General features: G+C 44.1%; 1 protein-coding gene across 1 annotated transcript in view; it reads right to left on the minus strand.

The window, feature by feature from the left end:
• kiz (kizuna centrosomal protein) overlaps positions 1-14,627 on the minus strand; it is a 42,560-nt gene extending 27,933 nt beyond the window's left edge. Inside the window, exons 1-7 of the mRNA XM_080783287.1 lie at positions 14,510-14,627; positions 13,035-13,097; positions 12,186-12,348; positions 10,387-10,464; positions 8,159-8,744; positions 6,739-7,060; positions 838-969 (exon numbers count right to left, since the gene is read on the minus strand). Coding sequence (XP_080639413.1) covers positions 838-969; positions 6,739-7,060; positions 8,159-8,744; positions 10,387-10,464; positions 12,186-12,348; positions 13,035-13,097; positions 14,510-14,583 — 1,418 coding nt within the window. The 5' untranslated portion in view covers positions 14,584-14,627. The remainder of the gene's footprint in view (positions 1-837; positions 970-6,738; positions 7,061-8,158; positions 8,745-10,386; positions 10,465-12,185; positions 12,349-13,034; positions 13,098-14,509) is intronic.
• Positions 14,628-14,981: the final 354 nt, after the last annotated feature.

The following is a 14,981-nucleotide window of genomic DNA, read 5'->3' on the forward strand; positions in this document are numbered from 1 at the left end:
CGTGGCCGTGAGTGAGTTAAACCCTAGTATACTAAGTTGACTAGAGTGCCCCAGGGGTCTATGCCAAGGACCCCTCATGTTTTAAACCCTAGTATACTAAGTTGACTAGAGTGCCCCAGGGGTCTATGCCAAGGACCCCTCATGTTTTTCACTCGACACTAAATATCTTCACATAAAATAGCAGATCACGTTCTGGGCTTGTAGATCATCTATTTCCACCTTAATGTAAGATGTTATATATTTAACATTAATGTGTCCCCCCCCGTCCCCCCCCCGCCCCGTACATAGACGCTATAGGATCGACGTGGTTACGTATTCCTTTGCCAGATGTTTTATCTGTAAATGGCGTGCTCAGATTGCCCGTGAATTAGCCAGGCCTTTCTTTGAAGTATTGAAGGCATGCAAGATTGGAATCCGGTCTAATCAAACAGGACCACTCCATCCTCTGTGTCTCCCACCACTCACTCACTCCGCCAATTGCCGAGACCAACAATTCAGCAGCAAAGGACGGTTACTATAACAATCCGCTGTGCTTGAAAACCCCTCAGGAAGGAGCCTGTGTTTGTGCGTGTGCACGCTCGCGTGGCTGTGTGTGTGCGTGTGCGTGTGCGCGTCCACGCACGGGTGTGTGTGTTTGTTGTCTCTGCCAAGTGATGACACTTCATCTAAAGTGAGAGCCCTTGGCAGCAGGATAATACATTTTCTTACAAATCTACGGAAACGACTTGACGATGATCGTGAAAACAAACAAAAAAAACAACAAAAATGAATAAAAATGAAATAAAACTATTGGAATGAAATAAAATAAAAAAGGGTTTAAAGAAGACACGCCTGCACCTGATAACGTGGTTCCGTTTCCCGGCGTGGAGCGCGGCGGGGGCGTTCTGGTAGACGTGCACCTGCCCCGCTCCGTCGCGCAAACGTCCTTCGATGCTCTCCAGCAAACGAACGAGTCCTTGGTGGGAGAGCCTGAAAGAACATCATTACACATTAATAATAAAACCACTGAAAGGAAAGCCTCGAAATAGAAAGGAGGTCATTGATCGATATGTGGTTATTTATAAAAAATAAATAAAAAGTGCCATCCGATTGAAATTTCCGTGGTATATATTTGATTAATTTTTTTTCTCTCCCCCCTCCAGATTTCCTTGAGGTCGTCAAGGTCTTCGGAAGGAATTTGATTCGATTAGAGTGCCCTTCGACCTTCAGCTGTTCAGAACTACGTCCATGGATGTCGAAGACGTGACAGGTTAGAGGGAAGCACAGGTTGTTGGAGTGGTTCGACATGAAACACTGAGAATGAGTGGAAAACTATGCTGGAAAACATTATCGGTGAGGTGAAATATTGGATTGACTGATAACACGGGCAGATATTTGCATTTGCATCCTATATTCAGCTATTAGTGTAGATCTTTGTCTTACACAAACTTTACGCCTCATGTAGACGAGCAAATCGGCTATTTTTGTCACAAATATTAAAGTCCCATTGACAATGAATGGATGATGTACGAAGAGTGCCCCTCACTTCACACAGGTGTGATGTTTTAGCACCATATCGGTACTGTACATATCGGTATCGTATCGGCTGCTAAGGACAAGAAAACGTCAGATTTATTTATTTTCTCCCTTTTCAAATGTTTCTTTGAAAATAAAGGATTTATCCAGTGTAATTTAGTGTGGGGGAGGGAGGGGGGAATAGATTCTCATGCATTTATTTTATTTTACTTCACTTCAAGCACAACTATTTAATCATCAATATTAGCTTGTAGCGATTGAAATGTAAAATAGTCTGTCTAGAATAAACTGCACACGCACAGGCAGTGTGATCAGATTCTTTTAAGGGTACAGCATATCAAGGCCCACTATTTGGCATTTGAGCCACGGACCACCATTTGATGACATTTAGCCTCTCAGAGCCAAAACGTAGAATATTTTGTTTAACGGTATATTTCGTACTTGACGTTGGCGCCATAGGAGAGGCAACAGGCAAACGTTGATCGAAAATAGCAATTCTTCTATTGTGTAGACTTGTATATTTAGTAATGCAGATGTTTAACAATAATTCCGCTCTTGAGAAATGAAACTTGGTTTCATTTTATGCTCTCAAGAGTTAAATATCTAATAAGGGTCCATTTGGTTGGTTACCAACTCTATCATTTAACTGGGGACCATCTGGACCCCCCCCCCCCTCCAAGGACCACTGGTTGAAAACCACTGTGGTACAGGATAATATGGGAATCTTCTTGAATGAGGAAAAAAAATTGCCTATCGTCGTCTTTCCTGTTCTCCAATCCACATCGGACAACCTGGAGACATTTCCTTCTTCACATTCAATCAAAAGGGCATAATGTTATAATGGATTAATATGCAAATACATAAGAAAGCCATGCAGACAGAAATAAATCTCTAAAGACAAAAAATAAAGCGCATATTCAAATAAGTAAGGACCCCGGCGACAAGAAAAAGGGGGGGGGGGACTTTGGATCGAGATTTCTTTTGGTGCAGAGATTTACCGCTTTAATCTGGCCGTGTGCGCGGCAGCAAAATGAGAAATGGACGCCTAATGCATGTGGATATTGGGAGGGAATTCATGTCTTTCTCGAGCATTAAGCTCTGGGTGGCCCTCATTGAATTCTCCCCCAGAAAGACCCCCCCCCCCCCCCCCCCCGAGCCCAGAGAGAGAGAGAGAGAGAGAGAGACCCTGAGCCACCCCCCCCAAAATACAAAACATGAAAGGGGGCAAAAAAAAAAAGAATTTATGACAATCTGTAATGGGCCCCGAGGTCAGGGGGGGGGGGGGTCAGCAAACAATTGCTCCTTCTCTTTTGCAGGTTGTTTCTTGGTAACATCCTGATTAAGGCGGCGGCTTGAATGATATCCATGGCGTTCTGTAGTGTGCAATCCATCTGTGTGCTAAGTCCTCTCCACCGCCGCTGAAGCAGCGCGGCCAATAGCGCCGTCTTTTTTTCCTCTCCCTCTCTCTCTCTCTCCCTCCCTCTCTCTCTCTCTCTCTCCTCCCTCCCCTTTCCCATCAGCGTGGGCCTTGAAATACTCTCTCCACTTTATTTGTCAATGCTCTTCAAAGGGAGACCTTTAGAGAGGGAGAAAGTGAATTTGTCATGTGCTCCTCTCTCTCTCTCTCTCTCTCTCTCTCATAATATAGTCACTCATGTTGCCAGGTCTCATGGCGAGGTCTGAAAGCTTACTTTAGGCGCTGCGTCTGTCTGTCTGTCTGTCTGTCTGTCTATCTGTCTGTCAGTCTGTCCGCATCTCGACACCGTCGCGAGTAGTGCATTGTTAGCCGGGAGAGAGAGCGAGAGAGAGAGAGAGGTTGTCCTCTCTGCAGTGATATTTACTCTTATACACACGGTGTGTGTGTGTGTGTGTGTGTGTGTGTGTGTGTGTGTGTGTGTGTGTGTGTGTGTGTGTGTGTGTGTGCGTGCGCTGTGCCGTCTCCAGGGTGACGATGTGTTGTGACGTGAAACAGCCTCAGTGTTCGGTGATGGGGGGGGGGGGGGGGGGGGATTCACCCAGTGTTGATTTTAATAGCAACGTCTTGATTTTAGTTTTAGTCCTATAGTCTCTTGAATAGTTTTCATTTAGTTTAATTTCAGTCACCTGGAATGTTTTAGTGTTAGTCTAGTTTTAATCTAGTTGATTTAGACGACTGAAATGTATTTTGCCGGGCCGGGCCAGATGAAAGTCCAGCTTTCATCTGGTGACGAAATGTGTCAATATATTTACTCTTGGTCATCAGTCATCACATAGTTTTTATTTAGTTTTCGTCAGTGAGTTTAGTTTTGTCGACGGAACACTTTTTGGTCATAGTTTTAGTCGACGAAATCAACAGATTTTGGTACATGTGACAATGAGCGCCAGATAGCCTTTTGATTTCCCATCATGCAGTTGGACTATACGCTATGTTGATTCCAAATGTGCTTTCATATCACATGGGCCTCTATGCAGCACACTGGCAAAATCACTTTCACTTCTGACCACAGGGAATGCCACGAATGTGACTTATAAACTCTCTCTCTGTGAAATATTGGATCGGTTGATATACAGTAAGGGCACATATTTACAATGGATTTAACCAATATTTATTATAGATAAAATATATTGTATTGTTTCTATATAGAATATCGAAAAGTGTGCATATCTTGGCGTTCGGCTCTGCTGCATTTTCTCCCTGCTTTGCACAATTACACAACGCAATGGCGCAACGATCCGGACGGAGTGCAAAACATTCTCTCTCCCCATGCCTTCGGCCTTGTGGAGACAATAACAACCCCCCCATGAAATAACGGAGCCGAAGGACCATATGCAGAAGGAAGGCAGGAAGAATGCATGCAGTCTAGCTTAAATACCCCGCTCAATTGGTCAGCTGACTGCCACATCAGCGTATGACGTGTGGGTCTTGCAAACACTGTATACACCCACATAATGCAGCATATATTAAAGAGTCTCCTGCTGCCAATAATACAATAATGGGATAATGCTGTGAATTTGTTTTCCCTGTGTGTAAACTCTAACCTTGACAGTCACACGGAGAGAGATAGACAGGGAGGGAGAGAAGGAGAATGTGTGTTTGGAGTCAGTGCTTTCCATCAAAGACCTATACGATAGCTCATCCACAGAAGCTCTTGGTGTTAACAGTGTATATTTCTCCTGCTAGTGCTGCTCTTCACACTAACAGCAGAGCAGAGCCCATGCACACACAACATTCTGTGGTCTCTCGCTCTCCCTCTCTCTCAAGAAAGAGGCTAGGCAATGTATCAATATTATATCAATAGCATTGAGCATGAGACTATTATAATTGTCTGGGAAACTTGGACTTGTTTTTCCTGGTTTTAATGATCTGTTAAATCCATAGTTTATACTTTCATTGGATGGGTCATGGGTGAACGTGTTGAAAGCTTGTAGATTTTTGACTATATTTAGCTCATTTGGGATATTTGATTTGGTCCATATCGTCCAGCTCTACCTCTGCATTGTTTCCTGTTCAGAAGCCACGCTTCGCGTTCCTGCCGTTACAGATATCAACTGAACTTTGTTCCAAGAGTTCCGGAAAGTAACATATTTGATGCATTCGCCACTAAATCACTAAATCTAAAATAAAATAAAAAAAAAACACATGCTGCTTAGTGGCTTCAGTACAATATAAAAATTATTAAGTTACATTGAAGGAAGTATACTTAAAGCCTCATCAGCGTGCAATTTGTTCCGACTCCAGTGCATTCAAAAAATAAAACAATGCAACAGCAAACAAACATTGCAATGGGGAAAGAAACGACACCAGTGAACATGGGAGGATTTCCATGAAAGAACAGCAACTTAACCTATAACATGAAACTTTTCCTTTCGAGAGCTTATGAGTGCTCGTGTTTGAAAGACTTTCCGGGCCAAAATGCCATAATCTGCGGGCACACAGATATTCACATTTGGCCCTCGCAACGCTTCTAAAACTCCACCATCCTTCAACTTAGAGGCCTTTCCCCTCACCGCCCGAGCCAGGGGATTTGCGGAGGGCCGTGAGTGAGTGAGTGAGTGCACGCCGTCCACATGCACCGCCCGCCCCTCCAGAACACTCCGTTGCGGCCCAAATTTCCTCCTCCACTGCATGGGGGGGGACTTCCCGAGGTCTCTGAGGCGGAAAATTGCTCTGTTACGGCATTATCTTGGATTACGGCAATGCGGTCGGTCGGTCACGGGGCCCTGAGCTCTCCGTATGAGGTGCCACCGCCGCCGCTGCCACTGCTGTGTGGCTCTGCTGCTGTCGAGAAGCACCGTCCGGGGCCGCTCCGAGGTGGCGCGGAGCGTGACGGACCCCCCCCAAAAAATCCCCTCCTCCCGTCAGCCTTCTTTAATCCATTTAGGACGGGAACGCATCTGTGTCGCCTTAGCTTTTAACCACATTATCCATTTAGCTCATTTTGAAAAATCTTGGAATATGTGTGTAGATCTTTGCATAAATATATATTTTCTTTCACAGCAAACGTTTTTAACTCAAAACGAGAAGGTCCGCACACCATCTTAATGCTCCCAAATGAAACCTATTGATCGGGCGGCGAAAAGAAAAGAAAAACGCCTCGGCCACTCACGCCTTCGTCATTTTGTAGAATCGGCCTCGGGTCTTAAACGGTTATGTCACTGAATAAAATAGTGTCTTACGAGTTGGTGTCATCAAATTAGTACCTTAAACAAACGATGCTCTGCCACTTCATTGATTGTCAATTTGTCTTTGGAAACATTCACTTTAAAACCGAATACATGCCGCCACCAGATGGCTCCACTCAGGAGCCACTAGCCACTGTGCCAGCTTAATGCAGAAAATGACACTCTTTAGACAGCCCGTGAAATCGCTCGTTGAACCGAAGTGACTCAGTCCGGGCCGTCTGTCAATGTAAACATTACTTTTCTACTTGCGGATTAAAGTTTAATTAAGCTCTAAACATCGTCCTTTACCTCAATCTGAGCCCTGAAGATGCTTTAGATCACGTGAGTGTGTGTGTGCGCGCCGATATTTGGGATATTCGATGACGTGACTCACACCACATGGGAGCCACCGGAGGCTAGCGATGGATGCTAAAAACAGCTAACGCGACGGTGAATGAAATGCTATTAATTCTGGATTAATAGACATTTAAAGAAACCCGAGATTTCTCAGGTTGGCAAAGGAGGGTTTAAGCAATAAATAAGTGTTATGGTAGTTTTAGCTGTGTAAAAAGCCACGCGTACCTTTCTGTCATAGACTCTGTAGGCGTTGTGGAGTCACACATGAACTGAAGGGGCTTCTTGGACTCTTGGACGGATGATTCCTCCTCCCGACAGCGAAGACTCTGGTCGTCCGGCGGCGGGGGCGAGGAGGCGCTCCTCTCAGGCGTCACTCTGACGCCGGGGGGCGTGTCCAGGTGGGCCACGCCCTCAGGTGGCTCCTCCTCCTCCTCCTCGTCGTCGTGGTCCAGCTCGGACTCGGACTCCGTCAGAGAAATGGACAGGTCGCTGTCGCTGCTCACCAACACACTGCTGCTGTCCGTGCTGACCTCGCTCTCACGTCGCCCTGGAAGCAAAGACGATGTTGAAAGTTTGACGATGTTTTCGCAGGAAAACTTGAGCTCTGGAGAATAATATACTATCTAATTATTAGATAAAATAAAAATAAAAAAGTCAAATAATGGCCATAATATATATTATAATATATATTAGATTCTAATATATATCATAATATATATTATGGCCATTATTTGACTTTTTTTTTTTAATAATGGCCATAATTATGCATCCTTTGTGTCCTGATTTTTAACCACTTTCAACCTGGCGTCCCTATTCTGGCCATTTCAGAATCTTCTTATTTGTGGAAAAACTTGAATCAAATCTACGATTGTCAAATTGATCAGACATATTTCTGACAAAATAAAGGTCGGTGGGCTAGGACTCTCCAGAAAATGGGGATCAGATAGATTTGGTTATCGGAGCCAAAAGTCTGGCACCGGCCAGGCTCCAGTAGGAACTGAAATGAATGATGAAGTAGTCAGAAAACAATAAGTCCTTTTCACATGGTTTATTTATCTCTCATGGACAAGCTATACAGACTGGTTTTGACCCGACAGGCCTGGCTGAGGAACACTAAATAAAGCATGTGAAAAGGACATTTATCGTGTGCTGGCTATACGTCTTCATTTCTATTACATCAGTGAGTCCTATAGCTGCACCTACAGTACATACAGTAAACGACTTTCATCTAATCTGGAGTGTCGCCGTGCCTTCTACTTTTGCAGATATTTTCCCTAACCTAACCCATTGAGACCAAATTCTACAAATGTCATTTATCTGAAAAACCCTATATTTCTATATCCAATGGTTCTCCAACTATTTCATGTCGAGGACACCCAGAATTATTAGATTATATTTGGCCGCCGACCCCCACCTGACAATATGTTGTTACAGGGACCTCCCAGAAGCAAAGATTTGAGTTAAAAGCGTTCGCTGGGCAAGAACACATATTCAAAGATTTGCACACATTGTCACATTGCGCTATGATGAGCTTGCAGATATGCTATTTTTCAACAGCTAAAGTTTAAAATAATGGTTAAAAAGCTATGAGGTGACACAGATGCGCGTCCTCGGGTCTAAAAGGGGGCCAGTAGAAACTGCGAACCTGAGCGGCTCGGCCCTCTCTCCTCTTCCTCCGCGGCGGGCTGCGGCGAATGGGGGGCGTCGCGTGCGCCGCTCTTCTCGGCCCACACGGGGCTCGTCGCGTCGCCACTACCACCACCAGACGATGAGATGTTCCTCTCGGGCCTCAAGGTCAAGGTCACTGGAGGTGAGAGCGGCCGCTCGCCGCCGCAGGCTCTGAAAGGCACGGCGGCAGCGGCGTCCGTTAAGGCGCAGGCGGACGGAAGAAGCACCGGCGCCCTTCTTCTCCTATCATGTCCGTCACTCAAACCGCAGCTGCTGCCGCCGGGGGAGCCGTTTGAGCCTGAAATGTCATCAGATAAGCGCGCCGCGCGGTCCGCGGCGGCCTCCTCTCCGCTGACTTTGGAGTCCTTCAGAAGGAGGCCACTCGGCAGACGTTCGGGGGAGTGCGCCGCGAGGCGACCGGGTGAACCGCGTGCCGCTCGGACCGAGTGTACTCTCGTGGCCGAAGACCCTCCTCCTCCTCCGTGGCTGTCTCTGAATATTACTGCCGCTGGTCGACGGGCGGAGGACGAGGCATCCTGGGTTTTTTCACGCGCACCTTCGACCTGTAGAAAAGCACATTATAATATACAGTATGTATTGTATACTGTGTATATGTGTGTATGTATGCATGCATGCATGCTCAGATTGTAACATATAGCATCTATTGAACAGCCATTGGCCCACGGGACTATGTTTTTCCATAGTGCTCACAATTTCCCGTTTATATTTTTATTCTCTTCAAATGTTCACCTCCTAAGTCAAGTTAAATGGGCTAATCTCAAAAGAAATTCAACTCGAGTGCCTAAAAGCTTGTTTTTCGATTTTGAATATATAGTTTATTCGGACCAAGGTGAGAATTCTCTTACAGACATATTTTTATATATAGATGTATAAAAAAAGGAGAATGTTTCAGGATCAATGTTTTAACTTTTAATCTTATTAGAAATCCTCTACTACAAGTTGTGATTCATGTCTCCAATGTCACCGAGGTGAGGAGAGGGAGAGGCGAAAACCCTCCCTTCCAAACATAATAACAAAAAGCATGGCTTCTGTTTCTTTTCTGATAAGCGTCTTAAATACCAAACAGTTAGCCGCTTAATAACATTCACTGTAAACCAATGCAGCCCGGGCCAGCAGATCCACAAAGTAGGTAAAAAAAAAGAAAAAAAAAAGAGGGAAAAGTTAATTTCTTGGCTGAGTGATTCCATCGGTAGCTGCAGGGCAAAGTAGAAAGTGTTTCACTAAAGTAGCAATTGATTCTTCTATCAATCTGCGGCACGCGTGTGCTCTTCCAAGGAATGTATTAAATATGAAAATCATATCCCGTTATCATCGGGCTCCAGCTTTCAGCACGGTATAAGCTTCCCTTAATGAATGCTGCAGCCTGAGGGACATGCACGCTGCCAGCCAATGGCTTGTATGCATAATGGAGTGACGGAACCATTTTTGCTCATTACAATATCGCCAGGCAGGGGTGGTGGTGGGTGGGGGGTTTTGGGGGTGGGGGTGTGCACACAGTTACAAGTGACTGCTCTAGACGGAACGCTCCAAGTTATTATGAGATGTCTTAGACATTTCATCTAAAAGAGCTTTAACTGCTTTAAGTGAAGGGAGAGGGAACGGCTATGGGCTTGAACTGCAGCGCTTGCTGCAGATGCAAGCGGCAGGATTAGACACCTGTGCCATTACAGATACACTGTTTAAACCTTAGACTCCTCCTCACGCAGATTTTCATACTCGTGCATAATATCTACTTCCCTTTGTTGTTCTAAACCGTGAAAACACTGTGGGAACGGATTGAGATTTGCATTATCCCAGGTAACCGTTACGGAAATCTGCATTCCGCACAGGAACATCAAGTAGCCTGCATTTCTTCTTTTTTTTTGGGGGGGGTGTTTAATACACAACAAGAATGTAAATACGCCATCATGCATACTTTTGATTTGTACAACATACAGTAGAGTACAATCTATGTATAATGTGAAATGATAGTCAAACACCTACAGCTCTAGAGCCAATGTGGTGTGTGTGTGTGTGTGTGTGTGTGTGTGTGTGTGTGTGTGTGTGTGTGTGTGTGTGTGTGTGTGTGTGTGTGTGTGTGTGTGTGCGCGCGCACGTGCGTATACACACAATCTTTGCATAGTTCATGCTTTTCAAATATATTAACTATTTGTAATTTCTCATTTCTAACAGGCACATATTTACCTCCTTCATTCCATATTCTTTCAATTCTTTGTCTTTTCTTGCCGTCATGAATCTGGTGATTTGATTCATGCACTCAGCCTGTGGAGAGGGGGGGGGGGGAGAAAAGGAAATGCAAATACAAAATATATATTTTCTCTATCTTGGATACACTATTGATTATAAGATATACGGTAGTAGAGGCATTTGCTTCACATTTTAAACAACGTCGTGTCTCATAATGCTTCGTCAATGAAGGCATCATCTCTCAACACTGATTGACACATCGCATGGCCACCCGACTCTGTGGACACGGTATAAACACGGAGGGGGTTCTGTCTACATGATAATTCTGTGTGTTAAACATGATGTACAAACAGGTTTAGGCGTGGTGGTGGTGTGGGCTCTGGGACAGGGGACAGGGGGGGGGGGGGGGGGGCAGGGAGCCTGCCTGCCTGCTGGTGACATTCAGTGCAACGTGACATGGAGAGTCACTCAGTCACCGCGGTGACTCCCCAGTGACTCTGTGCTGCCAGCGCTCGTTAATCAATTATCTGACAAGCCCAGACTGGGGCCGTCTTAATCCCACCCGGCTCTTATTAAAACAGTCTAATGGTGCCGTTGAGGGTATATAGGGATTAACTTCTACATCCTAGGCGGCTAGGCCCCCTTTTGTGTTGTCAAAACAATGGCAATCTTCTGCACAACCTTAGAAAACGTCTCCATCAATTAATACAGGCGGTTGCTAAGTATGACTATTAGACTAAAAATGAGGAGTTTTGTTTTGCTTATGTTGCCGCATTCGACTCCCAAGGAATTGGATGGTATTTAGTGCAACACAGACATCCATGTGAAAGAAAATAAGAACTCGCACTAATACTGTGTATGCGCTGCTGTGTAATCACACAGTAAACACAAGGAAATGCAATAAGTAAAATAACGTTGTGTGTGACTCATAAAGCATCACAAGGAAATAAAGCAACTGCTTGAGGGGAGAGTGACTAACCCTCTGAAACACTTCACACTCTCTATATTGAGCAATTATCTCGGCGAGTCATAATTAACCAATTTCGTTAATTTGATATTAAGCTGTCAAGCACTGCCATTGAGTTTTAAGTGATAATCGGACTGGCTCATTGTTCTCTCGCTCGCTCATTTGCTTGCAGTGATAAATTGCAGTGTTTGAGTGTTTACTATTGTCACATCAAGCAATTGCTAGCGAGCGTTCCTACAGTGGATGATAATTAGAGGGTGATACTGAGGCAAATGCGGATAAATATATTTTATTATGTTCTGTGTTAATATTCCCTTGCTTTGCACATTTTCTGTTTCACATAGGCCTAACTAATGGAACTAAATTGTGTAACCTACACATATCTATACAAGCCCCACATTTGTCATCATCAGGCGTGGTCAATTGGCTAATAAAGAGCGAGGTCGCGCATCATTGTGATGTCAGAACATCATTGTGATGTCAGAACAGGCCAGATCCATATATGGAGATCCAGGGGTGATCTGGATTTTGGGGCCCTGTCCAGAAGCCCGGGCAGAGGCTTTTGTGCTGGTTCTGGACAACCGGCTGTCCGACGGCCTCGACACCGTGCACTGCACTCCCTGCGGTGGTGTGGAACGCGTGTGTCAAATTTGAAGTCGGTGGAGGCGAACGGTTCTCGAGTTACGTGGATCACAGACGTACACACAGAGACTTGGTGCATTTATAGATATATATATACAGTATATATATAAATAAATAACGGCAAACAAAAACAACATGATTCACATTGTGCCTATTGATGTCAGATGTCGGGCTGAGGGCGGGATACCTTCTTTCGATGCAGGGGGGCACAGTCACGAGCCTGTTCCTTCATCCTCGTCTCGATGCTGTCCGCGTCTCTCAGAAGCTCAAGGTTTCTCATCTTTGCTCTCGTCTCCCTCTCGCAGATTTCCTGGAGATAACTGCGCAGCTTGGCACTCTTTATCTGTGAGCTGGCGGCAGTAGAGAGAGAACCATTATCTAAAAGAACCTTTATCTGAAAGCATTGTCACAAATAAAGGGCTAGATGGGTCTTTTTTGGTTTGTTTTAGCTTTATACACACATTGTGGTTTCACGTTTGATCTCAAGTTACACTTTGTTAACCAACATGTTCAGGGTTATGGGACAAAGAAAGAATACAAAATAGAGCCTGCCTGCTTTCTCAGGGGATAAACTGAACATTGACCATCAAGGCATAATTTGTATCAGATCCTGTGTCTATAGGTGAGACATGACCTTTGACAGTACGATCTTAAATATCTCAATAGAAGAGCAGGGAGACCAAATACAACCACCCCATGTGTACAGACAGACAGAGAGAGAGAGAGAGATAGAGAGAGAGAGAGAGAGAGAGAGAGAGAGAGAGAGAGAGAGAGAGAGAGAGATGTTTTATTTTCTGCACCACCTGCTTTATTTTATATTATTTTTATTTATTTTTTCATGTCATTGATATTATGTTGTTATGTTGTTGTTTGTAATATCTGTGATTGTGCTTTGGCAACACTTGTAAAACGTCATGCCAATAAAGCCTGTTGAATTGAATTGAATTGAGAGAGAGAGAGAGAGAGAGAGAGAGAGAGAGAGAGAGAGAGAGAGAGAGAGAGAGAGAGAGAGAGAGATGTTGTTGAGGTGACTTACATTCTTTTATCAGACATGGAGTAAGAAAATAGCTCCTTCTCCAACTCCAGCCTTCTTTTCTCCCTGCATAGACATTATAAAATAAAATAAAAACATAAATCATAATTCATAATCACAATAGTTTCTTATCTACAGTATGTCATGTTATCACGGTAGTTTGTGTTGTTATTCTTGCCTGATTATTCCTAACCAGTGGTGAAAGGAGTACTCAGATGTTTTAGCAGCACATAGCCCGGTGCGGACCAACCATTTGAAAAGATATGCCATGCAGGGACCCCCACAGAGGAGAGTTTTACAGCTATAGCAGTGATTCTCAACCCTTTTCAAGACCCTAGCATTTGATATGCATTAGATCAGTGGTTTTCAAGTCAACGGGCCTTCAATGGGCCTTGATATGAAATGGGTTGAAAACCACTGCATTAGATCAAATTAGACCCAAATTTGATACCATTTCGATCTCTGGGACCTTTATTTCCCATTATTTATATACCACTTGAGCCACGGACCAACATTGGATGACATTTAGCCTCTCGCACCCAAAACGTAATATTTTGTTGTTGTTGGATAAGATTTTGTCTACAATTCCTTTGGCAAACGTTGATCAAAATTCTTCTACATTCTCTAATCTTGTAGAGTTCTTGTAAATGAAGTAGTATAGGCTAGACAGATGTTTAACAATAATTCAACTCTTGAGAGTGTAAAATGAAACCAAATCAGTTTACACTCTCAAGAGTTAAAGTTCTAATAAGGGCCCACTCCATTTGGTTACCATGCTCTCCATCATTTAGCTGGGGACCACCTGGCTGGAACCCCCTCAGGACCACAGTGGTACCCGGACTGCTGGTTGAAAATCATTATTCTAGAGCAGAGCAGTGTCTCTTGATAATAACGCAAAATAATAGCTCTGGCGTGCATCAAATCACCACAAATAAACCACAAGGACTCCGAGTCCTGTCCAGTTTAAACTTTAAAGTAAAGAACTATAGCATGCAGTATAGCATGCTTTTGGTTCTGGTTTACAAATATTTGCTGCTGGTAATAATGCAAATGCGGCTATTTATTGTCCCAAAGTGACTGGAAAAACATGCTGCCATTTCAAAAAAGCTTTATACCCTGTATAGTGTATAACATGTATAATATAACGCAATGCAATGTGACATAATAGAGCTGTGTTTACAAAATGCTGTACCATCCCCATTTTCAACTGTTGTTATATTTTGACACTTGCTTTGGCAATGTAACCCTGTTTTCTCATGCCAATAAAGCTCCTTTGAATTGAATCGAATCGTTTCGAAAGCAGACACTTGATTGATGTTGATCCATCCAGCTGTAGCTTATTGACGCCACTACACTGTTAGCATCTCTCTGTGCTAACCAGCTAAGCTAACCGCTGTTGTTTTGAACCGCAGAGACAGCAGCGCGCGCGCTGAGCCTCTTGTGCTGCTGGTGCAAGAGAAACGGAATCGAAGCTTCACCTTTCATGTAAACTCTGCTGGATGGATGCGATCTTTGTGAAGTATTCCTGATTAGTGAAAGAAGAAGCAGCCATGGTGATGATGATAATAGCTATCTCCTTTACTGCGGATTGCGGAAGAAGAAACGACACTCGAAGGGGGGGGGGAAATGGGAATAAAAGATGTTTGAGTCTGTTGCCATAGTCACGAGTGTTGCCATGTCTGCTCATTATAAGTTACTTTGGGCTTGTTTTTCCTTAAAGCTGCTGTTTGCGGTTATTTGGGGCTTGTTTCTAAAGTGTAGTAGTTGCTGATTTGGGCTTGTTTCTTAATGTTGTTTAAACAAGTGATTCTCACACATTTCCATCCATCACTTGTCAAGAGGACCCAAATTTGTCCAACTTGGACCCTACAACATCTAATTTAGATGTTGTAGGGTCCAAGTTGGAGATATTTTGTCCACATTCGTCACTTTTTTCCGACATGATTTTTA

Source organism: Protomyctophum bolini (assembly GCF_963924005.1).
Source record: "Protomyctophum bolini genome assembly, chromosome: 15".
Taxonomy (NCBI): Eukaryota; Metazoa; Chordata; class Actinopteri; order Myctophiformes; family Myctophidae; genus Protomyctophum; species Protomyctophum bolini.